The 27825-nt window shown below is 34.7% G+C and overlaps 1 protein-coding gene across 2 annotated transcripts in view; it reads left to right on the forward strand.

Moving 5' to 3' along the window:
• Positions 1-2611: 2611 nt before the first annotated feature.
• Positions 2612-27825, forward strand: part of upf1 (UPF1 RNA helicase and ATPase) — a 68966-nt gene continuing 43752 nt past the window's right edge. The window contains exons 1-8 of one of the 2 annotated variants that reach the window (XM_056446071.1): positions 2612-2969; positions 9638-9774; positions 12447-12536; positions 12620-12787; positions 16460-16640; positions 20842-21003; positions 23043-23127; positions 25764-25862. In XM_056446071.1, the coding sequence (XP_056302046.1) occupies positions 2799-2969; positions 9638-9774; positions 12447-12536; positions 12620-12787; positions 16460-16640; positions 20842-21003; positions 23043-23127; positions 25764-25862 (1093 nt within the window). In that variant the 5' untranslated portion in view covers positions 2612-2798. Of the gene's footprint in view, positions 2970-9637; positions 9775-12446; positions 12537-12619; positions 12788-16459; positions 16641-20841; positions 21004-23042; positions 23131-25763; positions 25863-27825 lie in introns of both variants that reach the window. The other variant, XM_056446062.1, reaches the window with a different exon arrangement.

Here is a 27825-nt window from a genome sequence, read left to right on the forward strand (position 1 = left end):
TTGATCTTAAAGTTATATTATAATAATTTTATTATGGACATTTTGTCATATTTGTTTTACCCTTCACTTATTTCAATTTTTTTCCAGTTTTTATGTTTTAAACACTGAAAAAAAAAGATTCAAAGATGATTCCTTATATTTTCTACTATTTTTTTTTAAGTTAAGGGGTTGTAAACAATTTAATTGGGCTGAACATTACTACATTTAATTTGTTTGTTGAAATTCAACCCAAATAAAGTTTTTTTTTTCAGTGTAGAAGATATTTAGCAGAATGTTGGAAATTGGTAGACATTTACTTTCGTAGTATTTTAGTATATAAACTAAGTATAAGAAATATCTTTATATGTGTGCGTGTGTGTGTTCATCAAAACAAGAAACTTATTTTGAACCAACTGAGGGAGAATAAATTTATTATAAATGATAATAATTAGAAATTATAATAAATAATATAACATTTAAATAATAGTGAATTGTTTTTGATTGAACTACACCTGAAACAATATTTCATAATATAATTTTGTTTTATAAAATAATCCAACATTTTATTAGGTATTTTAATATGTATTAGTAAAAAATAATTACAATAAAAAATTATAATTTATTAAATTATTAAAATGCATAAAAATAAACCAAATTTGAAATGCATTTTTAAAGTAAATAAATAATATTGTAACAACAGCTGGATTAAAATATCAATAAATTATAATAAATGATTAAATGTTTAGTACAAGAAGGATTAGATAAGCTTCCTGATACGTAAATCACTTTAATTAAAATAATAAATAAACATTTTGATTAAAACAAACACAATTTATTTATTTATTTATTTATGTTTAGGGGATACATGCAAATAAAGGAGTATATTATATATAGTGCTGGGCAAAGATTAGTTGCATCCAAAATAGAAATGTGTATTTTATATACAGTATTTATTATGTATATGTGATACACACACATAGAAACAAAACTATTTAAAACTATTTTGTTACATAGATATTTTAATCTATATATTTATTTACATATACACTTCCTGACAAAAGTCTTGTCGCCTATCCAAGTTTTAGGAACAGTAAATAATTACCTTCTAGTTGATCATTTGGTATCAGAAGTGGCTTATATGAAAGGCAAAGGCCTCTAGATTACACTTATTTGACCAAAATAAAATATGATCAGGCCTTGATTATTAATTATTTAATTAGGACAGTAAGGTCTGACTCTGCTTAGACTAAAGTCTGCTCACTGAACCTTCAATAATGTCCAGTATAGAATATGTGGTCATGCTGCAGTGGAAACAGAATGAATATTGTGTCTGACTCCATCATGAGCTTGGAGGACTGCATCCATACATCTCTGCAATGACTCAAATCACTGATTAATAAAGTCATCTGGAAAGAAAGCGTTCTTGCAGGACTCCCAGAGTTCATCAAGAGTCTTTGGACTCATCTTTAATGCCTCCTACATCTTACCTCAGACATGCTCAATAACGTTCATGTCTGATGACTGGGCTGGCCAATCCTGGAGCACCTTGACCTTCTTTGCTTTCAGGAGCTTTGATGTGGAGGCTGAAGTATGAGGAGCGCTATCCTGCTGAAGAATTTACCCTCTCCTGTGGTTTGTAATGTAATGGGCAGCACAAACGTCTTGATACCTCAGGCTGTTGATGTTGATCATCCACTCTGCAGATCTCTCACACGCCCCCATACTGAATGTAACCCCAACCCATTTTTCCTTCACCAAACTTGACAGATTTCTATGGGAATCTTGGGTCCATGCTGGTTCCAGTAGGTCTTCTGCAGTATTTGTGATGATCAGGATGCAGATCAACAGATGATTAATGGGAAAAATCCACCTTCTGCCATGATCAACTAGAAGTTATTATTTGTTGGGATCGACGACAAGACTTTTGTCAGGTAGTGTACACACACACATATATTATGTCAAAACAAGTGTGTTTAATCTTTGACCAGCACTAAAATAAACCAAAATAATTTAATAGACAAACTTATTATAATTTTTTTTTTTAATTGAACAAAATACGCACAGTACAAACTTCAGCATTAGGAAGATAGTGGATGCCAGGGGGATAAAGTAGTTAAAATAATTAAAATAAAATTATAATTAAACAAAAGAGATTATATATATATATATATATATATATATATATATATATATATATATATATATATATATATATATATATATATATATATATATATATATATATTTATTTATTTATTTATTTATTTATTAACGAATTAATGACATATACAGAGCAATACAGAAGTGTACACAAGATATGAAGTGCATAACAGTTATATATGAGTTCACAGACTCAATAAATAAAGCAAAACTAGGTAAAGCATAAAATAATAACAAAAGACAAATGTTTAAACATCACAGTCGTGTGTGGACCAGCATGTAAAGTTTTTTTTTATTTTGCAACAAAATCACTACACGTTTTTTAACAAGGATTAAATGATTTAAAAAAATATTAAAACAAAAGTAAAATACAGTCTCGTGTGGACGTAATCACGCTCTTTTGCGCGTCCGTCGCATGGCCCGTGACGTCACCGCGCGTCGCGCTCTCCGAGTGGGAGTCGAATCTTCTCCGGAATCGTTTGCTTTCATTTCTGAATCTGCACGAGCCCGCCGCGCGCCGTTTCCTTCTCTTCACGTACAACCAAAACAAACAAAACAAGCGCGCATCGCTCGGCTCCTTTCCTCGGAGGACTAGTCGCTGTTTTTGTTTTTTAATTCGCGAAATAAAGGGCGTCCAGTGGAGCAGAGAGAATATAAAGATGAGTGTGGAGGCGTACGGGCCGAGCTCGCAGACGCTCACCTTCCTGGACACCGAGGAAGCGGAGCTGCTCGGGGCCGACACGCAGGGCTCCGAGTTCGAGTTTACCGATTTTACGCTGCCCAGCCAGACCCAGACGCAGGGCCAGACACAGAGTCAGCTCGACAACCAGGTATAAACTCCTAAACAAGTCGGACGAGCTTTCTGTCGGGCGGACTCGAGCACGTTTGAGTCCAAATATGGCGAGTTAGCAACCGTTAGCCGTTAGCGTCGACGGAGCAGGCCGCCTCACAGAAACAGTTGTCAGAGGAACTTTTGGCAGCTGTTATAACGTTTTAAAAGTGTTTATAGTGTGCTAATACGTTTAACTGAATGTGCTAAAATGTTGTGTTGTGGTTAGCGAGGAGTTTGCCACGCCAGTTAGCTTGTTTTGGTTGGCTAGCTGCAGATCTCAGGTGAACTTGCGTACTTCCTTAGGGGACTCTTATGAACTGTTTCAGCATTTTAAAAGTATATAATTTAATGTTACGCTCATTTAAATATACTAATAGTTGTGTTATGTTTCGCGATGGATTTGTTAACGTATGTCAGTTATCTTGATTTGCTTGGGTAGCAGCAGATCTCAGGTGAACTTGCCTAACGTTACTTCCTCGGGGACTCTTATGAACTGTTTTATAAGTATTTAATTTAAAATTTAACTCAATATACAAATTGTTGTGTTAAGATTGCTCATGTGTTTGGTACATCAGTTATCTTGTTTGGTTGGCTAGCTGCAGATGTCCGGTGAATTTACGTACATCCTTAGGGTGACTTATCAACTGTTTTAGCGTTTATAAGTGTGTGTGTGTGTGTGTGTGTGTGTGTGTGTGTGTGTGTGCAAATACGTTAAACAAGGTAAACAAGATGTTTATGTTAGGATTTGTGATAAATTTGATACGTCAGTTAGCTTGTTTTGGTTGGCTAGCAGCAGTTCTCAGTTGAATTTGCCTACTTTTAGGGACTTTTATGAACTGTTTTAGCATTTTAAAATGTGCAGTTAGCTACTACTTTAAACTAAATATGCTAATTACTGTGTTAGGATTGATCATGGATTTGTTACGTCAGGTTTTTTTTTGGTTGGCTACCTGCAGATCTCAGGTGAGCTTGCCAACTTGGGGACTTTTATGAACTTTTTACATTTTAATATGTGTAGTTTACTAATACCTTTCAACTAAATATAACAATGTTGTTATGATTTGTGGAGTGTTTGTTACATCAGTTAGCTTGTTTTGGTTGGGAGAAAAACCTATATATATATATATATATATATATATATATATATATATATATATATATATATATATATATATATATATATACACGTGCACACACACACATAAAGTTATGTACAAAAACGTTAAACAGAAAACAAGATGTTTATGTCTGGATTTGTGATGGATTTTTAAAGTCAATTAGCTTGTTTTTCTTTTTTGTTTAGCTAGCTGCAGATCTCGGGTGAATTTGTGTACTTCCTCTGGGACTTTTATGAAGCGTTTTAGTGCTTTAAAATAAAAATGTATGATTAGTGGGGTGTTTGTTACGTCAGTTAGCTTGTTTTGGTTGACTAGCTGCAGATTTTAGGTGAATTTGCATACTTACGGGGGCGTTTATCAACTGTTTCAGCGTTTTAAAATATAAATAATGTTAATGTACAAATGAACATTTTGCATTTTAATATGTGTAGTTTACTAATACCTTTAAACTAAATATAACACTGTTGTGTTATGATTAGTGGGGTGTTTGTTACATCAGTTAGCTTGTTTTGGTTGGGAGAAAAAAATATATATATATACACACACACACAAAGTTATGTACAAATACGTTAAACTGAAAACAAGATGTTTATGTCTGGATTTGTGATGGATTTTTTTAAGTCAATTAGCTTGTTGTTGTTTTTTGGTTAGCTAGCTGCAGATCTCGGCTGAATTTGCGTACTTTGGGACTTTTATCAAGTGTTTTAGTGCTTTAAAATAAAAAAACTATAGTGGGGTGTTTGTTACGTCAGTTAGCTTGTTTTGGTAGGCTAGCTGCAGATTTTAGGTGAATTTGCGTACTTACGGGGGCGTTTATCAACTGTTTCAGCGTTTTAAAATATAAATAATGTTAATGTACAAATGAACTTTTTGCATTTTAATATGTGTAGTTTACTAATACCTTTACACTAAATATAACACTGTTGTGTCATGATTAGTGGGGTGTTTGTTACCTCAGTTAGCTTGTTTTGGTTGGGAGAAAAATATATACACACACACACACCTAAAGTTATGTACAAATACGTTAAACAGAAAACAAGATGTTTATGTCTGGATTTGTGATGGATTTTTTAAGTCAATTAGCTTGTTTTTTTTCTTTTTTGGTTAGCTAGCTGCAGATCTCGGCTGAATTTGCGTACTTCCTCTGGGACTTTTATTAAGTGTTTTAGCGCTTTAAAATAAAAAAAATTATAATTAGTGGGGTGTTTGTTACGTCAGTTAGCTTGTTTTGGTAGGCTAGCTGCAGATTTTAGGGGGATTTGCGTACTTGGGGGGGTGTTTATCAACTGTTTCAGCGTTTTAAAATATAAATAATGTTAATGTACAAATGAACATTTTGCATTTTAATATGTGTAGTTTACTAATACCTTTAAACTAAATATAACACTGTTGTGTTATGATTAGTGGGGTGCTTGTTACCTCAGTTAGCTTGTTTTGGTTGAGAGAAAAAAAAAAAAATATATATATATACACACACACAAAGTTATGTACAAATACATTAAACAAAGAAAACAACATGTTTATGTCTGGATTTGTGATTGATTTTTTAAGCCAATTAGCTTGTTTTTACTTTTTTGGTTGGCTAGTTTGGTTTATCAACTATTTTAGCGTTTTAAAATATAAATAATGTTAATGTACAAATATGTTAAACAGAGTAAACAAGATGTTTATGTTAAGATTTTTTATGGATTTCTTACGTCAGTTAGCTTGTTTTGGTTGGTTCAGGTGAGCTTGCATAAAATTACCTCCTTGGGGGCTCTTATGAACTTTTAGCGTTTTAGAAGTTTATAGTTTAATGTTACATTTAAATAAATATACAAATTGTTGCGTTATGATTGCTGATGCGTTTTCAGGTGAATTTGCTTACTTTTAGGAACTTGTATGAATTGTTTTAGCATTTAGAAAGGTGCAGTTAACTAATACTGTAAACTAAATATACAAATTGTTGTGTTATGATTGGTCATGGATTTGTTGCGTCAATCAGCTTGTTTTTATGAATGGCTAGCTGCAGATCTCAGGTAAATTTTCGTTCTTCCTTAGGGCACTCTTATGGGCTGTTTTAGCATTTAAAAGTATATAATTTACTGTTACGCTCAATTAAATATACTCATAGTTGTGTGTTATGATTCGTTATGGAGTTTGTTACGTCAGATAGCTTTGTTCTGGTTGGCGAGCAGAAGATCTCAGGTGAATTTGCGTACTTTCTCTGGGACTTTTATGAACTCTTTTAGTTTACTGAAACTTTAAACTAAATACACAGATTGTTGTATTATCGTTGCTTATGGATGTCATGTCAGTTAGCTTGTTTTGGTTGGCTAGCTGCAGATCTCAGGTGAACTTGCGTAACGTTACTTTCTCTGGGACTTTTATGAACCGTTTTAGTGTTTTAAAAGTAAATAATTTAATGTTACATTTAACTGCTGATACTTGTGTTTGTTACGTCAGCTAGCTTGTTAATATACAAATACGTTAAACAAAGTAAACAATATGTTCATGTTAAGATTTGTGATTAATTTGTTACGTCAATTAGCTTGTTTTTTTTTCTTGGCTAGCTGCAGATCTCAGGTGAATTTCTGTACTTTCTCTGAGACTTTTATGAACTTGTTTTAGCGTTTTAAAATTTGTAGTTTACTAATATTTCCAACTAAATATACAAATTGTTGTGTTATAATTGGTGATGGATTTGTTACGTCAATTAGCTTGTTTTGCTTGGCTAGCATCAGATCTCAGATGAGTTTGCGTCCTTCCTCTGGGACTTTATGGTGTTAATAATAAACTGCTTTGAGGAAAATGTTATTATGGCTCGTTCTCAATGACTGTGTTATCTCTTTGGTTTTGTGCAGCTGTCAGCCGTGTGTTGTTGTTTCCTGTATTGATGTTAAAAAATAAATCCTGCCACTGAGTTGATGCACGTTTAAGGAAACATTTATTAACTCTGGTGGTGGTGGAGACCTTATAAATCTTACAACCTTACGACCTACGATCTTATTAAATCTTAAGACCTTATAAATCTTACACGTGTGTTGTTATGCGAGTAGCTGCATCACACGTATTTGCTGTGTGTTTCAGAGAAACTTGGTGAACTGCACTGATGTTATAAGGATATGTTTGAGGATTTTTGAAACTTGCAGGTGCTTTCCAGGGTAAATAAATTAACATAACTATGCTGTTATGTTTGACCTAATAATAACGTGCAGCATATCAGCTTTTTCTACATCTAGAAATACATTCAAATAAATATAGCATATTCTACAAATGTGTGATTTCCTGAAAATTAAGCGTCATTTGGAATTATTAGCGGTCTCAGTTTGAGGTCTGTGGGTTTAATAGCATAAGCATTTGAATTAATAAAATAAAAATAAGCTTTAAAACTATTAAAATACATTAATAAACAGAAAAATATAATAATTTGTTTATTATTAGACTGCTTGATTTTTAAACATGCTGATTTTTTTCATTTAATTGTTCTTTTAAGACTGTTTAAATACAAAAGTAAATAGATTTTTATATTTATTATTAGACTGCTTGTTTTTAAAGTGTTCTCAATATCACTTATTTTTATTCAACTGTTATTTTTGCTCTAATGTTAATTATAATGTGCATTATATCAGCTTGTTTTAGTGCAATAACACAGTCTTTTGAGTCTGTCAGATACATAATTTATATTTCATATTCTACAGCTGGTTGGTTTCCTGAAAATTAATTAGAAATAAGGTGAGGGTCTGCTAATGGAAATATTTGAAGAAAGTGTTTTTAAAAAATACAATTCATAGATATTTGAAATAAAAAATGCTTTAAAATAAACAATTAAAATACATTAGTAAACAAAAAAATTCTACAAATGTGTGATTTCCTGAAAATTAAGCGTCATTTGGAATTATTAGCGGTCTCAGTTTGAGGTCTGTGGGTTTAATAGCATAAACATTTGAATTAATAAAATAAAAATAAGCTTTAAAACTATTAAAATACATTAATAAACAGAAAAATATAATAATTTGTTTATTATTAGACTGCTTGCTTCAATTTATTTGTTCTTTTAAGACTGTTTAAATACAAAAGTAAATAGATTTTTATATTTATTATTAGACTGCTTGTTTTTAAAGTGTTCTCAATATCACTTATTTTTATTCAACTGTTATTTTTGCTCTAATGTTAATTATAATGTGCATTATATCAGCTTGTTTTAGTGCAATAACACAGTCTTTTGAGTCTGTCAGATACATAATTTATATTTCATATTCTACAGATGGTTGATTTCCTGAAAATTAATTAGAAATAAGGTGAGGGTCTGCTAATGGAAATATTTGAAGAAAGTGTTTTTAAAAAATACAATTCATAGATATTTGAAATAAAACATGCTTTAAAATAAACAATTAAAATACATTAGTAAACAAAATTCTACAAATGTGTGATTTCCTGAAAATTAAGCATCATTTGGAATTATTAGCGGTCTCAGTTTGAGGTCTGTGGGTTTAATAGCATAAGCATTTGAATTAATAAAATAAAAATAAGCTTTAAAACTATTAAAATACATTAATAAACAGAAAAATATAATAATTTGTTTATTATTAGACTGCTTGATTCCATTTAATTGTCTTTTAAGACTGTTTAAATAAAAAAGTAAATAGATTTTTATATTTATTATTAGACTGCTTGTTTTTAAAGTGTTCTCAATATCACTTATTTTTATTCAACTGTTATTTTTGCTCTAATGTTAATTATAATGTGCATTATATCAGCTTGTTTTAGTGCAATAACACAGTCTTTTGAGTCTTTCAGATACATAAAAATGTATATTTCATGTTCTACAGATGGTTGATTTCCTGAAAATTAATTATAATTAGAAATAAGGTGAGGGTCTGCTAGGGTGTCAATGGAAATATTTGAAGAAAATGTGTTTAAAAAATACTATTCAAAGATATTTGAAATAAAAATGTTTTAAAATAAACAATCAAAATACATTAGTAAACAAAAAAATCTACCCATGTTTATTTAGTTCTTAGGTGACTTGTTTTTTTTTAACTCAGGTGTTTTTAAGTGAAATTATTTACCAATATTGCTATGTTTGCTCTAATAATAAGCTGCGCTGTATCAGGTTTTTGCACATTAAATTCAGTTTCCAATTATATATTTTCTGAGAACATTTGTTATGCTGGTGAGGCTGAGTAAGTAGTGTTGCTTTAGTAAAAGAGCTGTTTATTTATACTTGATTGAACTGCAGTGCTGGTGTAAGTTGCAGATGTGTGTGTTTTCAGGCTTATATGTGCATTGGGTTGAATCTCCTGTTTTCACGGTCGTGCTAATTTAGCTTGCTGTTTTTTTGTTTTATTTTTTCAAACGAATCAGAACAAAAACACTTTCAAATGACAACCTAAAAACAAAAGGACACACAATATAGGTACTAAGGTCATCAGATACTATCTTATTTACGTTCATAAGTATTTATTTTTGATCAGACCCTGCTATACAGAGTTTTTTTAAGGGTCAAAATATCGATAGCTTTCTGTTTTGTACAAATCTTGGTGTTAAGTGTAAATGTTGTTTTCAGGTGAACGGGCCTGATGGCGTTCTGCCCAATGGAGAGGATGCAGTGGGGAAAACCAGCCAACTTCTGGCCGAGTTGAACTTTGAGGAGGATGAGGAAGACACTTACTACACTAAAGACCTGCCGGTGCATGCCTGCAGGTACTGATGACGCACATGCCCTCATCACACGTGCTGTAATTATATGAGAGATATAGAGTAATACATGTTTGTCTGGAATACTCGCCTCTGATTGGTTACTCGCAGCATTGTTTGTTCAGAGACAATGTGCTGGGTGTCCCAGGCAACTGATTCATACCAAAATATGACCCTGGATGACAAAATTTATCTCGTTTTGTATAGACATTTTTTTTTTATTATATAAAAAATTGAATTCAAGCTTATTTGTGTAGTGCTTTTCACAATAAGTATTGTTTCAAGGCAGCTTTACAAAAGGGGCACGTTATTGCATTACAATTAAATTTAGAAAACTTTAGGTTATTAGTTACCAAAACTTTATTATAGACATATGTTGTATAAATCAAATAGATTTATTTATTTATTATTATTATTATTATTTAAACGTTGTAAATGTCCTACTTTTTAAATACATCAAAATTAAAAATTTTTATTAGTAATGCTAAAGGTGAAGTTCCCCCAAAATGTCAATATTGCATCAGAAAACCAACTGTTAAACATATTAGGTTTGTCACGATACTAGAATTCAGGAGCAATCAGGATTGACTTTTTAAAAACGTCCGTTTTCCCTTAACATTTGAGCACTCTTGAGCATGTTCTTAAACGCAGCTGATTTGCCATTGTGTTCACGTGCTCAACAGAAATGACTGTGATTGGCCGTGAAGGTCATCAGTTCACTAAACTCACCACTGTTCAGTGACTATAACCACAGATGCAGGGACGCTGGAGCGTTTTAAAGCCTTGATTCATAAGCGCATCGCGTGTACGTTAGCTTATAGACAAACAAGCTGACCTTCGTGGCTTTAAAACGCTCCAGTGTGTTTACATGTGTGTGTGTGTATATATATATATATATATATATATATATATATATATATATATATATATATATATATATATATATATATATATATATATATATATATATATATATATATATATATAATTATTATATATATTTTTAAAATATTTAATATATATTAGTGCTGGGCCGGTATCGGCATTAATGGCTGCGTTAACGTGAGACTCTTATCGCGCGATAAAAAAAATATCGCCATTAATCTATTCTCAAAGTTGGGTTGGGAGCTGGGTCTATTCTAGGCAAGGTATGATGACTTTCACCTTGATAGTTTAGCGCGGATGTATACCTGACCGGTGAGCCGTCTGACATACAAAGTGCCCTTCTGAATCAAAACCAGCAGGATGCCTGACTTTAGCTGCAGAATCGGCAGTTTCACTTTAACTCATGAATATTTCAGTCATGCTGTTGTGACAAACTGGGGTATTAGACGCAAATAAGGGGTAAGGACTGGTGAGAGTGTTATGGAATTTAATAACGCTCGTCAAACGTAAAGAAAAAAAACTTCCGCATTTCGCAGTGTGTGTGTGCGTGTGTTTTATGTGCGGTCCTTTACTGACAGCCGCCTGTGTCTTGGATCTTGTCGGAAAATATGGCGAAAAGTCCTACATGACGGTAAAAGTTGGATTGCAGTGTTTACTTCAGTAATGCCACTAATATATGCATAATCCACATGTCTTAATTCCATTTCTGTTTAGTTCAGTTATGAGTCGCGTTAAGGTAATCAAAAATCGCTGTTTACATGGTAGACTCTTAATCAGAGTATTGTTTTAATCATATTAAAATCGTATTAAAGTATTGTTGCCCGTGTAAACATGCAATGTTTGACACACTGTCAGGGCTCTGTGAACTTGGCATTGTGAAGCAGCATTATCTTTATGTATGTACATCAAAAGCAAGTATGAAATGGCTGTTTGGAGCTTAGGTAGGCCTACAGTTCATAATTCATGTTTAACTGAATAAACAGTTAGTGAACACAAGTACATCTTATTGAACATCATTTATTTTCATCACCAATTACCACAGTAGAGCAGTTTCTCAAGCAGTTTGTGATGCATTTTGGAAACAGGAGATAAGCCCCTGGTCTAATGCGTCACCTGGCTCGAGAAACCCGTTCTCAAAGACTTATTATTTGGGTAGCACACATATTCTGAATGCCTTCGGCAGAATTCGAATGAGCCATTTTAATCTAGATTAATTTCAAAATTAATCTAGATTAAAAAAATTAATCTATGCCCACCTATAATATATATATATATATATATATATATATATATATATATATATATATATATATATATATATATATATATATATATATATATATATAAATAAAATTTGGAATGTCCTATTTTTAATGTTATTGGCTGATGCTTTTATTCATCTTTTTAAATGTGAATCCTTCCTAGAATTTTTACCAAAAGTAAAACTTAATCTGTTTTAGATTTTTATCTTATGTACTATTTGTTGATGTCTTTTTATTGTTATATATTTTTTATTGTTATAGAGAAGTGATATTTATAAAGTGTTGTGAATTTGATCTGGTTTTGCCTTGAAGTAGCCAGAGAAGCTGTGATCTGCCAATGCATTTTTTTAGAATATCTTGTGTTGTGTTAAGCAACAAGACATTCATAAAAGTTTAGAACAACTTAAGTGTGAGTAAATCATTTTCACATGTTCAATTTTTAGTAAATGAAGAGGAAAATGTGCCTTTAAGTGTGTTCTCAATCAGACCGTGTGCTTCAGTATTCGTTGTGTGATTTACATTTGTCTGTAGCTACTGTGGAATCCATGATCCCGCATGTGTGGTTTATTGCAACACCAGCAAGAAGTGGTTCTGCAACGGCCGCGGCAACACCTCTGGCAGGTGAGTGCATCCGTTCAATCAAGTTTGTGCTGTTAAATTGAAACCAAAGCGTATTTCATGACTTTGGACACTTGCCTTCTCAGTCATATTGTGAACCACTTGGTGAGGGCCAAATGTAAGGAGGTGACTCTGCATAAGGACGGGCCGCTGGGAGAAACAGTTCTGGAGTGCTATAACTGCGGCTGCCGTAACGTCTTCCTGCTCGGCTTCATCCCGGCGAAAGCAGACTCTGTTGTGGTGCTTCTGTGCAGGTAAAAACAAATGCACTGCTCATTCACACATCGATTCATTCTGGTTCACAAACTGATCAAAATGTCTCTGTCAGTGTTTTCAAACTATTATATTTGGTTTACCAACGTCACGCAAGTGCCAATTTCACATCCATCCCATCCATATCGGAGAGATTTCACATCCATCCTGAAGCTTTTTCCCTTATAAAAGCAAAAATGTCACATAAAATAAAATCAGTCATGCTTGTTCTATAGTGAGCAACTCTTATCCTTTTGATTAGCATTGGTTCTTTCAGGTTGTGCAGTTCAATTCACAGAATTTCTACAAAGTATGCTGTAGACTGTAAACTCACAGACTTTTCTTGGTCACATCCATAACGCATGTTTATTTTCCTCATTTAAAAACATGTTTACAGACTGATATTTTTCTGATGAACTCTATGGTTCGTTGTTTTGGAAGATATAAACAGATGTTTCAGTATAACTATAACTGTACTTATCCAGAGCAAGCAGGAGGGCTGCCAAAATCACTCTGGACCCCTCACACCCAGCACACTGCCTCTTTGAACTTTTACCTTCTGGTCGACGCTACAGAGCACTGCGCACCAGAACACCCCGACACAGAAACAGTTTCTTCCCTCAGGCAATCCATCTCATGAACACTTGATGATAATAATTGTGGAACCAACATCACTACTGCTATACACTTTTATACACATTTTGCACATAACAGCTGCACATATAACATTGTATATAGTAATAAACATGTACATACACTTGTCAATCTGTATATTTGCACTCACTACTTACTTCTATTTTTTAAAATATATTATTATCTGTTTTTTGTTCTGTCTCTGTAATCCTGTTGCACTGTAGAAGCTCTGCCACCAAAACAAATTCCTCGTATGTGTGAACATACCTGGCAATAAAGCGCTTTCTGATTCTGATAATGTTAACACATGCTTTCTACGTGAGTTTATGTTTTGAGTTTTTACTGCAAATGTCACATCAGTGTTTCCTCTAGGATTTTTTCCAGCTGTGACGGCAGGCCTTTTTTTTTACACAGATCTACCAATTACCTGTGGGGTTGTTTCAATGACAAATGTCGTGAGCGCAGTATTAGAAGTCGAGATGGCATGTATGTAATAGCCTACGAGCATGCGGATCTCTTTGCTTGCGCGCCGATTTTTTTCTGCTCGTGCACACAACTTCTTTCATGCCCCCCTCAAATATAAGCCGCTTCAAGATCTTCTAGTCTTGCAGATCTTCTAGTGCTCTCTCAAATAAACGCTGCTGAGGTGCGATTTAGTGCGTTTATGTAACGAGTACGTCTCCAGCATTTATTAATTTTGTTAGGAATATTTATTAATGCCTCCAATATTAATGCATCCTGAATTAAAGTAAAACGGCTGTACGTCCTGTTTGCTGGCCTCACGCATCACGCACCTGTCACAGTCAGTCAGTCAGCATGTAACCTTAAAGGGTTAAACAAATGACGTACAGCACTACTACGGTTACAGAAAAGTTCGCTGTTATAATTCACATTTTGGTGCGATTATCACCTGCTATTAAATAAAACTGAATGTTTTGAATGAGAAGCTGTAATGTAGCCGTGGCTGGATGAATCTTGGCATGGCGGCCCGCCATGGAAGAATGAATGTAGCGGCAACCATGCACATCCATAATGCTGAAATTGCTCAATTCTGGGAACAGTTTATTTTGCTTGAGTTGACCTAAATCTGAATAGGTGTTAGTAAATAAAGCTAGATTTAAGGTTTGTTTGTTTCACCAACAATATTTAAAAATGTTTTTTTTAGCTGCTAGATTTCCTCTTAACGTTAGTAATCTGCATCTATAAGGTGAGCCCATGAACTGTCTAGCGTGCGTGATCTGATGATAACAGTAAATGTAAAATGGGGAAGTCCCTCATGTTTTCTGTATTTTCATTTTTACATAATGAAACTAGGCGTGAGTGTGTGAAACCAGGAAAATTTCATTTGCCACGTATTCTAGCATGATTGCTTTACATTTCTTGCAAAGATGAAGATACGTGCATAAATGTAATAACTTGCATATTCAATTCAATTTTTTCAATTGACCTTTATTTGTATAGCGCTTATACAATGTAGATTGTGTCAAAGCAGCTTCACATAAAAGATCATAGTAAATAGGAACAGTGTAGTTCAGTTTGTAGTGTTTAAGTTCAGTTCAGTTGAGCTCAGTTCAGTGTGGTTTAATAATCACTACTGAGAGTCCAAATATTGAAGGGCAAATCCAACGATGCGCAGCTCTATAGATCCCGAACCATGCAGGCCAGTGGTGACAGCGGAGAGGGAAAAAAAACTTCACTAATGGCGGAAGTGAAGAAAAAAAACCTTGAGAGAAACCAGACTCAGTTGGGCACGACCATTTTAATTTCTCCGCTGGCCAAACATCTTGTGCAGAGCTGCACAAATATAAGGCTTTTAGGAATTATAACACATATTATTTCAAATAATGTTTATGGAATAATAATAATTGTCAAATTATAAAAATAAATGATTTTTGTTATTTAATGTAAGTTATTTTAATAGTATTTAATAATGTTTATTATAAAAACATGCCTTGTGTTTTCTCTTTAAAGTAATAATGCTTATGTAATCTTTTTATAATACCATTTAATAACTGTTGGGTAATTTCATTTGTTTAATGGTAAAATATTATTGCCCAAATACTTGAATGATCGCATATATTTTAAATGAGGTTGACAGGCTTAAATTAACTTTAAATGCTCTATTGTAGTATTTTAAAGTATTTTTTTTAACTCAATGAAAAGCTAAGGAATCTGACATGCACAACCTTTTTTCTCATATATTCATTCATTTTCCTTCAGCTTAGTTCACTCTAAAGTTGTACAATTTTTATCAAAAGGAAACCTTAAACTGTTTTAGATTTTTATCATATATTATCATTATTATTTATGTATTTAACCTTGTATATTACTTATTGCTGTTGATTACTTTTAATTGTTAGAATATTTTTGTAATTATAGAAAATTGGTATTTATAAAACGCGGTAAAATTGATCTATTTTTATTTTTTGCCATGACAAAGCCATAGAAGCTGAAATGGCAATAAAATTAAAACTCTCTCTCTCTCCTTCAGCTTAGTCCCTTTATTTATCAGGGGTCGCCACAGCGGAATGAACTATTCTGGCGTATGTTTTACACAGCAGATGCCCTTCCACCCGTAACCCAGAGAAACACACATACACTCATTCTCTCACACACACACACACACACACACTCTCATACACTACGGCCAATTTAGTTAATCAATTCCCCTATAGCGCATGTGTTTGGACTGTGGGGGAAACCGGAGCACCCGGAGGAAACCCACACCAACACAGGGAGAACATGCAAACTCCACACAGAAATGACAACTCGCCCAGCTGTGACTCAAACCAGCGACCATCTTGCTGTGAGGCAACAGTGCTAACCACTGAACCACCATGCCGCCCTTTTCCCCTATATTTAATTTGGTAATACACAGCTTGTGTTGTTCTTAAATGTTTTGTGCTAATTTAATCACACTACTTGTAGTAGTGATACATTTTGATTATCTGGTGCTGGTTTTATCATAAGATGTCAACCGTTTCTTATCATTGTTGTGCATTCAGTCGGTCTCATGGGTGTGTGTGTTTTTGTGTGTTTAGGCAGCCGTGTGCCAGCCAGAGCAGTCTGAAAGACATTAACTGGGACAGCTCTCAATGGCAACCCCTGATCCAGGACCGATGCTTTCTGTCCTGGTTGGTGAAGATCCCGTCTGAGCAGGAGCAGCTGAGGGCCCGGCAGATCACGGCGCAGCAGATTAACAAACTGGAGGAGCTCTGGAAGGTACTGGCATTTGTGCATTCTTATGTTTGGCTGATTTAAGGGGCTGTTAAAGCCCGGGTCACACCAAACTGACATCAAAGAGCAAGCAGCGACGAAAACCCACGCCTCGCGTTGGCGGCATCTGATCATTATCTGGACCAAAATGCTGTGCATGAACCACAGCTGACTGAAATGAGAATGTACAGTTTAAATCAGAATTATTGTTGGCCTAATTGGATCATCAATGATTTGTTTTTTTGACATCATCTAATAATTCAATTTCTCATCAAATGTCATCATATCTGAAGAAAAAGATATCTAAGAAAAAATAAGGACTTGCTCTTATTTGATTATTTTGTATTTTATTTTTAATCTTATAAATATAGTAAACAAAATATGACTTTAGATGAACAACAAATTCCACTGAAAGTCACATTTCACAGTTTTATGTGGACAAACATTATTATTATTATTATTATTATTATTAACACTTCTCACAGATATAAAATAGATGCCTAGTAACAGGAAAATAAAACATAAATATAAAAATTGAATATGTAAACCAGGGCTGTTCAATTAGCGGCCCGCGGGCCGAACCCAGCCCCCGAGGCAATTTGTTTCGGCCCTCCAAATAGTGTGACCAAGACATCCAAAATAAATTTGGTTCAGGTGAAAACGGTCGCTAAAGTTATGAAGTGACGTGCGACTGTTCAACACAGCACGAGCTGCAGTTGAAGACTGCACAGAGAGTGAGTCCCGTGACATTGAGCGGCGCGGGCAGCTGAAAACATTTGAATATGTTTGTAGAAATGCCTTTTGTACAATGCACTGACATTGTTAACAGGGATGCAATGATTAACCGATTTCACTAATAACCGAGCTTTAATTCGTCATGGTTAATTAATCGTAAAGTTTTCCCAACGCCGTGTTTCTTTTGCACAGGACAAAACATGCTGCAACTAAACAAATTTATGCCAGCTGTGCGTAAAAGTTCTGAGCTTATACCGAGGCTAATACGCATGTACGCTGGATTAACTATAGCAGCTGGACGTTCACATGTTGTGTGTTTTCCGCACGCAAGTTCGGTATTTCCAATGGAGACCAATGCGCTCGCGCCTTCCAGGTGAACCCGTTAGAAATGATCTCATGCTGTAGTGGAGAGAGATGTGCAATGTAAACAAAAGAAATGTTAGACAAATGATTAAAATGATTATGCATGTATAAACGCTGATGATAACAGTTCATTTAAATACTTGGCTGATATATAGCTTAAATTTAATGTCAAGCTATTTCCAGCTTGAAAGCAAGACACATCATTAAAGGAGTTTTAACTGGATTCCACTCATCTATTTATTGCATCAGTAATGCAGCAGAAAGGTGAAAAAACTTCCATATTAACAAAAATACAATTAAATTGCAAATAAACCTATTTATACAAACATTTGTGAATTTTGTCAGATTTTTCACACAGCATTTTTAAAAATTTGAATGAATTAACATTTGTTAAAGCACAATCAAAAGTACAGTTAAATATACTGAACTGAAATATTTAGTTTTAAAGGGCACCTATGGTAAAAAATCTACTTTTCAAGCTGTTTGGACAGACATATGTGCATGTATGGTGTATAGACCGTCATATTGGGGTGATATAAGCACACCCAGTGCTCTTTTTTTCAATTTAACAACATAAAAAACGGTGGACCAATTGGAGCGGTTTTCAAACCGACCGCAACTTTACGTAGGAGAGCGGTCCCCCCGCCCACCAATATTGATTGACAGGCGCGTCATCATATCCTCAGTTTGTTGATTCACGTCCGCCATTTTCAGCGTGAGTCGAAGCGATATCACTAAAGGAACACACTAGCTCTATTTTTAGATGCAAGGCTCATTGGGCTCAACACAAGATCAATATTCTCCACATTATCACTCTAATCGGAATTATTGGTTGTATCTTTAGGTAGGTTTGCAAACATGTGTACTTCTCATTGAGTCTACCTTATACTTCAGCCGTTTGCATTTCTCGCGACCCCAGAAGCTTCCTGTGATCTTAACTAGCATGCGTTTTAGAATTCTAAACATAGGTTTCTATCAGGGTACACTCAAGTGGACTGCGGACCGCTGCAGAAACCGGTTTAGAATTCAGAAATGCGTGGCGCGACGATTCGGGACACTTCATGGTTCTGGTGCGCCACAGAGAGTGTCTGGTGTGCCGTGTCGCGGCTTCGAGCGGCGCATCCGGTGCCTCAGTCAAAGTTAATTCAGTGTGCGTGGTTATTAGTTTCTGTGTACAAGCTCGGCACTTGAAACTAGCACACAGTTGGCTGTAAAACTGTACAAAGACACAAATGATTTTGTACTCTGCTTGGTCTGTGTCCGAGTCGTACATGTACGACTGAATGCTGATCCTCTCTCTCCTTCTCCGTCTGCCTGTCAGACTCTGTTGCAAACACAGAGCGGGTGAGCTCATGGCTCCGCCCCCTTGTTACGTCTGCGGGAAGCCGAAACTAATTTACATGTGAAGCAACACACCCCTAAATCAGTGAGCTGTGGACACGCCCCCAACATGACACTTTTTAACACATTATAATAAAAAAAATCTGAATTGTGTTTTGAACTGAACCTAAACTGGCACACTCAGAAGAACCAGAATATTATTATTAAATCAGAAAAAAGAGGTAAACTATGGGCCCTTTAAGACATTTGAATGAAATTGGATGGATTATGCTATTGCAGCGATCACGTGATCCACTCATACACGCATATGAATCACGGAGGAAAATTAACATTCTAGCTTCAATCTGATAGCACCCAAATGTTGATCAAAATAACCAAAACTAAACTAGTTTCAAAATAAACTATTTATAACTTCAAATAATTAAGCTTCAAGCAGATGAGCACTGTAGGAGCACGTTTTTCTCTGTGTTGAACTTAAATTCAGATGCTGCTTCACAGTTGATTTGTCCTCAAATGCTGGCATGCCAACCACGATATTTATGTATTAAACAAAGTAAAGTTCTCACCGGCTGCCACTCCGGGACTTGATGATGGTTTTTACTTCTCTTGTGTTAAATTTCGGCGGAGATTCGCTTTGGCGGAGGTTTCGTTTTGGCGGAGATTCGGTTCTGGCTAAGTTAAAGTTTCATTTTCGTCTCACGTAAAAGCTGAACTACTCCATGTCCTTCCGCCTCTCCCTCTGATTGGCGGATGGAATTTTTTTTCTCCTTTTTTAAACAATTTTTTTAGCTTGACTTGACATTTGCATTAGACATTTACTATTTTTTTTTATCATTTTTATTTATTTATTTATTCATTGTTCTGTCATTTATTTTTATTGTAAAGTTATTACTCGTTTAAATCCAAAACCTTTTCATTTATTTTTCAGTCCCAAGAGAGAAATAGACTATTGTTTATTGTTTATTATTACCAAAATCTATAATCATTCCATCCCTAATTGTTATTCAGTTTAAAGCATAACATATGAATGTGTTTGTTGAAGAAGCCTGCTTGAGCAATGCACTGATTTGTTGTGCTTCAAAATACAACATTTGAATATGTTTGTAAAAAAGCCAATTTTAAAATGCATTGATATTATGTAGTTTCAAAATACAACATATTAACATTTTAATGTAGAAAAAGCCTACGTGGCTGTTTAAAGGAGCAAAGATACAACATATGGGCATTTATATGCTGTTGTGCCATCACTCATATTGCATGTCATATCTCTCCGGCCCCTCATTTGGGATGCTTTTTATGACCTGGCCCCCATGACAACCTATTTGAATAGCCCTGATGTAAACATTAAAAAAAATTCGCTTCAAAATATACACTGTCAGTCTCCCATGGAGGATCTTTCTCAGCCTCACGCATGTGAGTTAGCCATGCCCGCAGCCATTTATTTACATTTCATCCTATATGTGAAATACAAAAATATTTGATTTTATTTCGCTGTATTGCAATAAACTGTCATACCGCCCAGCCCTACTTTTGCTCTATGCAGTGGTAGAGCTGTGGTTAAAAACAAAACGCTATTTCCTGGGTTAAAGTTTAGTTTCAGGTCAAATTACATCACACAGATGCTCCCCAATGGCCCAAAGCTGCCCAATGGTGGACTGATCGTCTGCTTGGTGTGTCCTGGATTTTACACAATGTTTTCAGCCTAAAATAGGAAAGTTTTGCCTGTTTATTTATATGACTGTTAATGTCTGTTGTGTCATGGTTCTAGGAAAACCCAACAGCGACGCTGGAAGATTTGGAGAAGCCTGGAGTGGATGAGGAGCCGCAGCACGTTCTGCTACGATATGAAGACGCCTATCAGTACCAGAACATTTTTGGCCCTCTGGTCAAACTAGAGGCCGACTATGACAAGAAGCTCAAAGAGTCCCAAGTATGAAAACGTTTCTGCTTTTCCGTTAGAGTTTTTGTTTCATTATTAGCTCCGGATGTACTTTTTCACGTAAATATTACATAATATCAAGTGTCAGTGTTAGGCCAGATTTCTCTGTCGCTGTGTTAGCAGTGCTAACTGTGATTGCAGGATTTTTGCTAAGGATTGAGTAATTGTCTGGAAAATTCCCTGACAATTTCATAAATATAAATATAAAATAAATTTCACTTATAACTTGTACAGAAGCTTATATGATCACTTTACCTTCAGGTTAAGAGGGCTATTCAGAAACTTAATGCAGTATTACAAAAAATTGTAAAAAAAAAAGGTTTAGTTTTTTATTTCTTTAACCTCCTTGGGCTTTAGTGGCCACATACGTGGACAGCACCTTTTAGCTCTTAAGTGGCTATTTAACATACATTGTTTTATATTTTGTTACAGACATACAGTGTCCTCCTGCAACTGTTTTGCAGGACATGAAATGTCCCAAACACTATTTTTAACCGTCCAAAATGGGGCAAAATTTTTTGTTTTTACTCTCCGATAGTCAAAAAATGTTCTAACAATGTGTATGTTTTATTAATGCATTAAAAAAGCAGTCAGGAAAAAGTGTTTTATGGAAATTCAGACCACGAGTCCACATATATGGGCATCATTTTTCTCTAAAAGTACATCATAACAAAAGATGATACTTAGGTTTTTTTCTAATTAGCTTCAAAGTCCAAATAGCAAAGAGAAATAAAAAAATATATGTAAAAAACAGCTTGGGCCTTAAGAGGATAATGTGAGGTTTTTGTTTTTATGCAAAGAAAACGTATAAAAAATATATTTGTTATTTATTTTTTTTTTTTTACTGTCCAACAATTTTAAATCATAAAATTATAAATTTGGGTTTTATTACAGTTAATTGTAAAATAAATAATTTAAATGTGATTTTTTTATTTTATTAAATAGATGTACATACACTACCTGACAAAAGTCTTGTCGTCGATCCCAGTTGTAAGAGCAACAAATAATAACTTGACTTCTAGTTGATCATTTAGAAAAATGGCAGGAGCTGGATTTTTCTGATGAATCATATGTTGAACTGCATCCCAATGATCACAAATACTGCAGAAGACCTACTGGAACCCCCATAGAGCCAAGATTCTCACTCAAATCAGTCAAGTTTGGTGAAGGAAAAATCATGGTTTGGGGTTCCATTCAGTATGGGGGCGTGCGAGAGAACTGCAGAGTGGATGATCAACATCAGCAGCCTGAGGTATCATCAGCAAATTCTTCAGCAGGATAGCGCTCCTTCTCATACTTCAGCCTCCACATCAAAGCTCCTGAAAGCAAAGAAGGTCATGGTGCTCCAGGATTGGCCAGCCCAGTCACCAGACATGAACATTATTGAGCATGTCTGGGGTAAGATGTAGGAGGCATTAAAGATGAGTCCAAAGACTCTCTTGATGAGCTCTGGGGGTCCTGCAAGAACGCTTTCTTTGCCATTCCAGATGACTTTATAAATCAGTGATTTGAGTCATTGCAGAGATGTATGGATGCAGTCCTCCAAGCTCATGATGGAGTCAGACACAATATTCATTCTGTTTCCACTGCAGCATGACCACATATTCTATACTGGACATTATTGAAGGTTCAGTGACGAGACTTTTGTCTAAGCAGAGTCAGACCTTACAGTCCTAATGAAATCGTTAATAATCAAGGCCTGATCATATTTTATTGTGGTCAAATAAGTGTAATCTAGAGGCCTTTGCCTTTCATATGAGCCACTTCTGATACCAAATGATCAACTAGAAGTCAAGTTATTATTTACTGTTCCTAAAACTTGGATAGGCGACAAGACACTTTAGTCAGGTAGTGTATGTTCACCCTTTTTTTGTTTTGTTATCTCTCTTGATGCATGAGTTTCTTGTTGTTTATTAGGTAAAAAGTTTTCCATCATTTTCTGAATGATTCTTTCATATACAGAGTCTGATTTAATTACATGTTCATTCTTCTGTGTTCTCTTTGTTCGTCTGTCTGTATTTTCACTCCAGACTCAAGACAATATAACTGTGAGGTGGGATTTGGGACTGAATAAAAAGAGGATAGCTTATTTCACTCTGCCCAAGACGGATTCAGGTGGTAATATTTACTTTCAACATCTTCTCTGTCTACCAGTGGTTCATATCCATCCCATCCCTAACACCGAGTCCCATGCATCCCTCATCGATGTGTGCACGGACCTGTCTGCCCGAACGTGTGTGTGTGTGTGTGGGTGTGTGTGTGCTTTAGGGATGTCAAAATTAATAGTTTCTTCAATGCATTGTGCTGAAGATTCAGTATGGATTCAGTTCAGTAATAAAAACTGAAAATTATGCAGTTAGTAAAATATGACCTGTAATAACGTACTGGCCTCACAGCAAGAAGGTCGCTGGTTCGAGCCTCGGCTGGGTCAGTTGGCATTTCTGTGTTGAGTTTGCATCCGCTGTGTAAAACATATCCTGGATGAGTTGGTGGTTAATTTCGCTGTGGCGACCCCAAATTAATAAAATGAGCTAAACCGAAAAAGAAAATGAATGAATGAATAATGTACTGGTCCCATTTATCACATATTCACTGTAAACATAGGTGTTTTAGAAGTCATTCATCAGCACGCAAAAAAAGCCAGCCTGGAAAATGTTGGTAGCCCACATTTATTATGCGCTTTTATAATTTACTTGTATTTGTTCAAATCACTCCAGTTGTCTTCTGTGCTTGTATTTGAGTTTTGGTTGATACGTTTAAAGGTGCTGATGTTTACTTTTGCCTGGTGCCCCTGACTGTGTGCACACCTCACGAAATGGACAAGGCTTTTATACTTGACACATTCGATGTTGAGAGATTCTTTAAAATAACAGGGGTCGATCAAAAGAAACCGACCATAAAATCAGACGGATAAACATACAAGTAGGAAGTACGTCATATCATTCATTTCGTTCAAGATTTTTAAACTAATTGTATTATTTTAATAAATTATTTTTAAGTATTTTCATGATTTTAAAGATTTTTTTTAATCTTTTTTTTTTTTTTTAATCAAACTTTGTTTCATCACTTGCTTTTGTTCATATCTCAGACAGTTCCACCTATTAAAATGTATTAACATGTTATTGACAACAGAACATGGGTTGTTCTACAAATATATTTTCTTATTATTGCAAGAATAAAAGCAAAAAAAAAAAAAAGTGCACTTACTAAAAAATTCTGATGGTTTTTTAGATTTAACCCACTCCACAATTCACACATTATTCTCTGGTTAGTTTGCGTCCTCTGCTTATACGCTAAAAAGGTAATAATAGTCCAACATTCCTGACCATTATCACCAATAGAACCTAGAAGAATAGGGCATCAGTATATTGTAAACCATTTTTTCAGTATATTGTAAAACCGTATTGTTTTTTTTAGTTATCAAAGAAATATTTTGTTCCTTAATTGTAGTTTTGTAACTATTAAATTGTTTTGAATTAAAAATTGTATTAAAATACATCAGTGTAAAGCCTAGGAATGGTGGAAAAACATATTCTGTAATTGTTTATTAAAACCACCTGGGTCTCCACTTTTGCCAAGGCCTCTCTTTGCTTTTAACAAACTTATCCCTCAAGTGTTTCTAAACTTTTTTTTTTTTTTTTTTTTTTCATTGCTGTTCCAATTTCTAGTCAAGAATTATCGGTCATCTGGTTATCCTTATGATCACGCATGGAGGGATCCTAAAGATGTCTTTACAGTCGTACCTGTTTCAGACAAAATCTCTTCAAAGTGATTCATATTCAACTCCATTGAAATGCGGTGCAGCTCGATCTGTTCGCTTGAGTTTTGAAAAATTACATGCTCTCCGCCAGCCGAAATCATGTCCCGCGCACCCAAAGCGAACCTCCGCAAACACTGCGATGACGTCACAGTCGCTGCATGCACTCAAGCGAACTAGCAAACGTGTCTAGTAATAATCAGCCTTAATAAACGTGTTTTCTTTGAGCAGGTAAAATTTTAGGTACCTGAATGCTTGTATTAAGACACAATTGTACTCCTGTAAAATAAAATATTGATCCTAATCGATAACATGATAATCGTATCTGAACATTGAGACAAGTGTTGGTTCACACCCCTATACTGTGTGTGTGTGAGAGTGCATGTGTGTTTGTGGTGCAGTACTCTGTATGTGATGGATATATAGCTCTATTATCATTAATTGAACATTACCCACCAAGCAATTTTGCTCTTTAATACACATCTAACAGACATCTAGCATGGATGTCTTAGCAAAAACAAGGCTAAATTTAAGCTGTCAGTGAAAATCTAATAAACGTTTAAGAATAGCCCAAAATTAGACTAATCATCGAATAGACTAGTGGTTTTCAGCCATGTTCCTGGAGGACCACCAACACTGCAATGTTTTGTATGTCTTATTTATCACACCCATTACAGGTCTTTCAGTCTGTACTAATGAGCTGATGATTTAAATCAGGTGTGTTTGATTAAAAATACGTGATAAATGTGCAGAGCTGCTGGTCCTCCAGGAACATGGTTGAGAAACACTGACATTGACAGACTTCACATTTGTAGTTTATTATGTCCTGTTTATTTAATGACTAGTGTAGTTTTGGGCTTTTTATTTTGCTGACAACTCAGATTTAGCCTAGACGTCTATTAGACTTATTTTAAAGACAACAAATTCTTGCTGGGAAATCCGTAAGATGTGATTAATCTGATTGTGTTTTCTGTGTGTGGGTGATGTCTATCAGACATGCGGCTGATGCAGGGAGACGAGATCTGTCTGCGCTATAAAGGAGACATGGCCCCGCTCTGGAAAGGCATCGGACACGTCATCAAAGTCCCGGACAGTATCCTTTCAGGCTGTTATTACGCAGTGACAACTATTATTTTCTCCTGATGATGTGCTTAGGCGTGCGTTTCTCATGCTTTAATGATTTGATGAGCAAACGCCCAGAACACCCTGCATTGCAAGCGCTCAGTAAATTCTAGCAACTGGATGGCAAAACTCTCCCAACACGCTGTTATTATGATTTACAAGCACCCTCCATTACAGGAGAGGGTCAGAATGTCCTGACTGTGCGGTTTTAAAGGGATAGTTCAGCCAGAAATACTTCGTTTACTGATGCTTTTTTGTTCAGTAGAATATTTGTGTTCCTTAAAGGTCCCATGAAATTAAAATAAAGTTTTTCAGATATTAGTATCAGTATTGTTAGTTTTTAAGATATCTATAAGCTAGTGCACACCAAAACAGTGACACAATTTGCATTTATATAAGATATAAAACTGATAGAAACATGAAAAGTTTGCAGTTTGTCACTTCTGCCTAAATGGAGCAATGATTTTCTTCACCTCACCTCATACTAGTGCTGTGCAATTAATCGAAAATTCAGTTTCGATTTAGATTTTGGCGTCTAACGACATGAATCGAGATCAATCGATTATTGCATCACACACCGCCCCCTTTCCAGTTGTACACATTTGTTGCTCTGCAAAGCTCATTTTTTTTGTGAAAATGACTAAAAGTATGTGCTGTAATGTAACGTTTGCAGGGATGAGCATCATTCATTTATATACATTTGAATCATTCATGTTTTTAAAAGCGAGAAAGAGATCACATGCTGTTTTGTGTGTGCGCTCAGCCTCAGAGATGAGCAGAGCACACACATCTAAATTGATCTTAATGCGAGCGCTGTAATTCATAAGCACGGTCAAATACATCCAAATGTGTGTCAAAACACAGTGTTTAGAGATTATTCATATTAACCCTTATTTGTGTAATAAACTAACGAGTTGAGAATCAAAAGACATGTGAAAGTGAAACTATAAATCAGAACCGTACTGCTCTTAAAGTGACAGTGCACAATATTCCTGCTGCCTAATGTTATCATTAATCAAACAACAAAAGGAGAAAATCCCTCACTGCTCTTGACTGATGGACTTTTGTAGCTATGATTAAAGTTCCTTCTTGCAGTGAAGATGTTTAAAGCACAGTTTGTTTCATATTTTTATTCTACTGTATTTATTTCCCTTTTCTTATTTACATGGAGGAAAATAACTGTGTATATATACAGCTGAAGTCAGAATTATTAGCCCTCCTGAATTATTAGCGACCCTTTTCCCCCCTATTTCTGTTTAACTGAAAGATATTTTTTCAGCACATTTCTAAACATAATAGTTTAATAACTCATTTCTAATAACTCATTTCTAGTGTCTTTGCTATGATGACAGCACATAATATTTGACTGGATATTTTTCAAGATATAAGTATTCAGTTTAAAGTGCAATTGAAAGGCATAATTAGTGTAACTAGGCAAGTCATTGTATAACAGTAGTTTCTTCTGCAGACAATCAAAAAATATATATATTGATTAAGGGGGCTAATAATATTGACCTTAAAATAGGTTTCAAAATATTTAAATTGTAGTTTAAATAATTAAATAATTGTAACTGCTTTTAGTTAAGCCAAAATAAAACAAATAAGACTTTCTCCAGAAGAAAAAAATATTATTGGAAATACTGTCAAAAAACTCCTTGCTCTGTTAAACATCATTTGGGAAATATTTATATAAAAAAAAATTCACAGGAGGGCGAATAATTTTGACTTCAACTGATAATCATTTTGAATAATCGTGATTACAATTATGACCAAAATAATCGTGATTATGGTTTTTCCCATAATCGAGCAGCGCTACCTCATACTTCACTTACTCATCAAATCACAACCAATCATATTCTCTCTAGTGTCTGACGTGCCCCACCCCCTTCAAGATGCTTCTCATTTTCTTTTCATTTGATATGCATGAGCTTAAC

This window comes from Danio aesculapii, chromosome 2 (assembly GCF_903798145.1).
Source record: "Danio aesculapii chromosome 2, fDanAes4.1, whole genome shotgun sequence".
Lineage (NCBI taxonomy): Eukaryota > Metazoa > Chordata > Actinopteri > Cypriniformes > Danionidae > Danio > Danio aesculapii.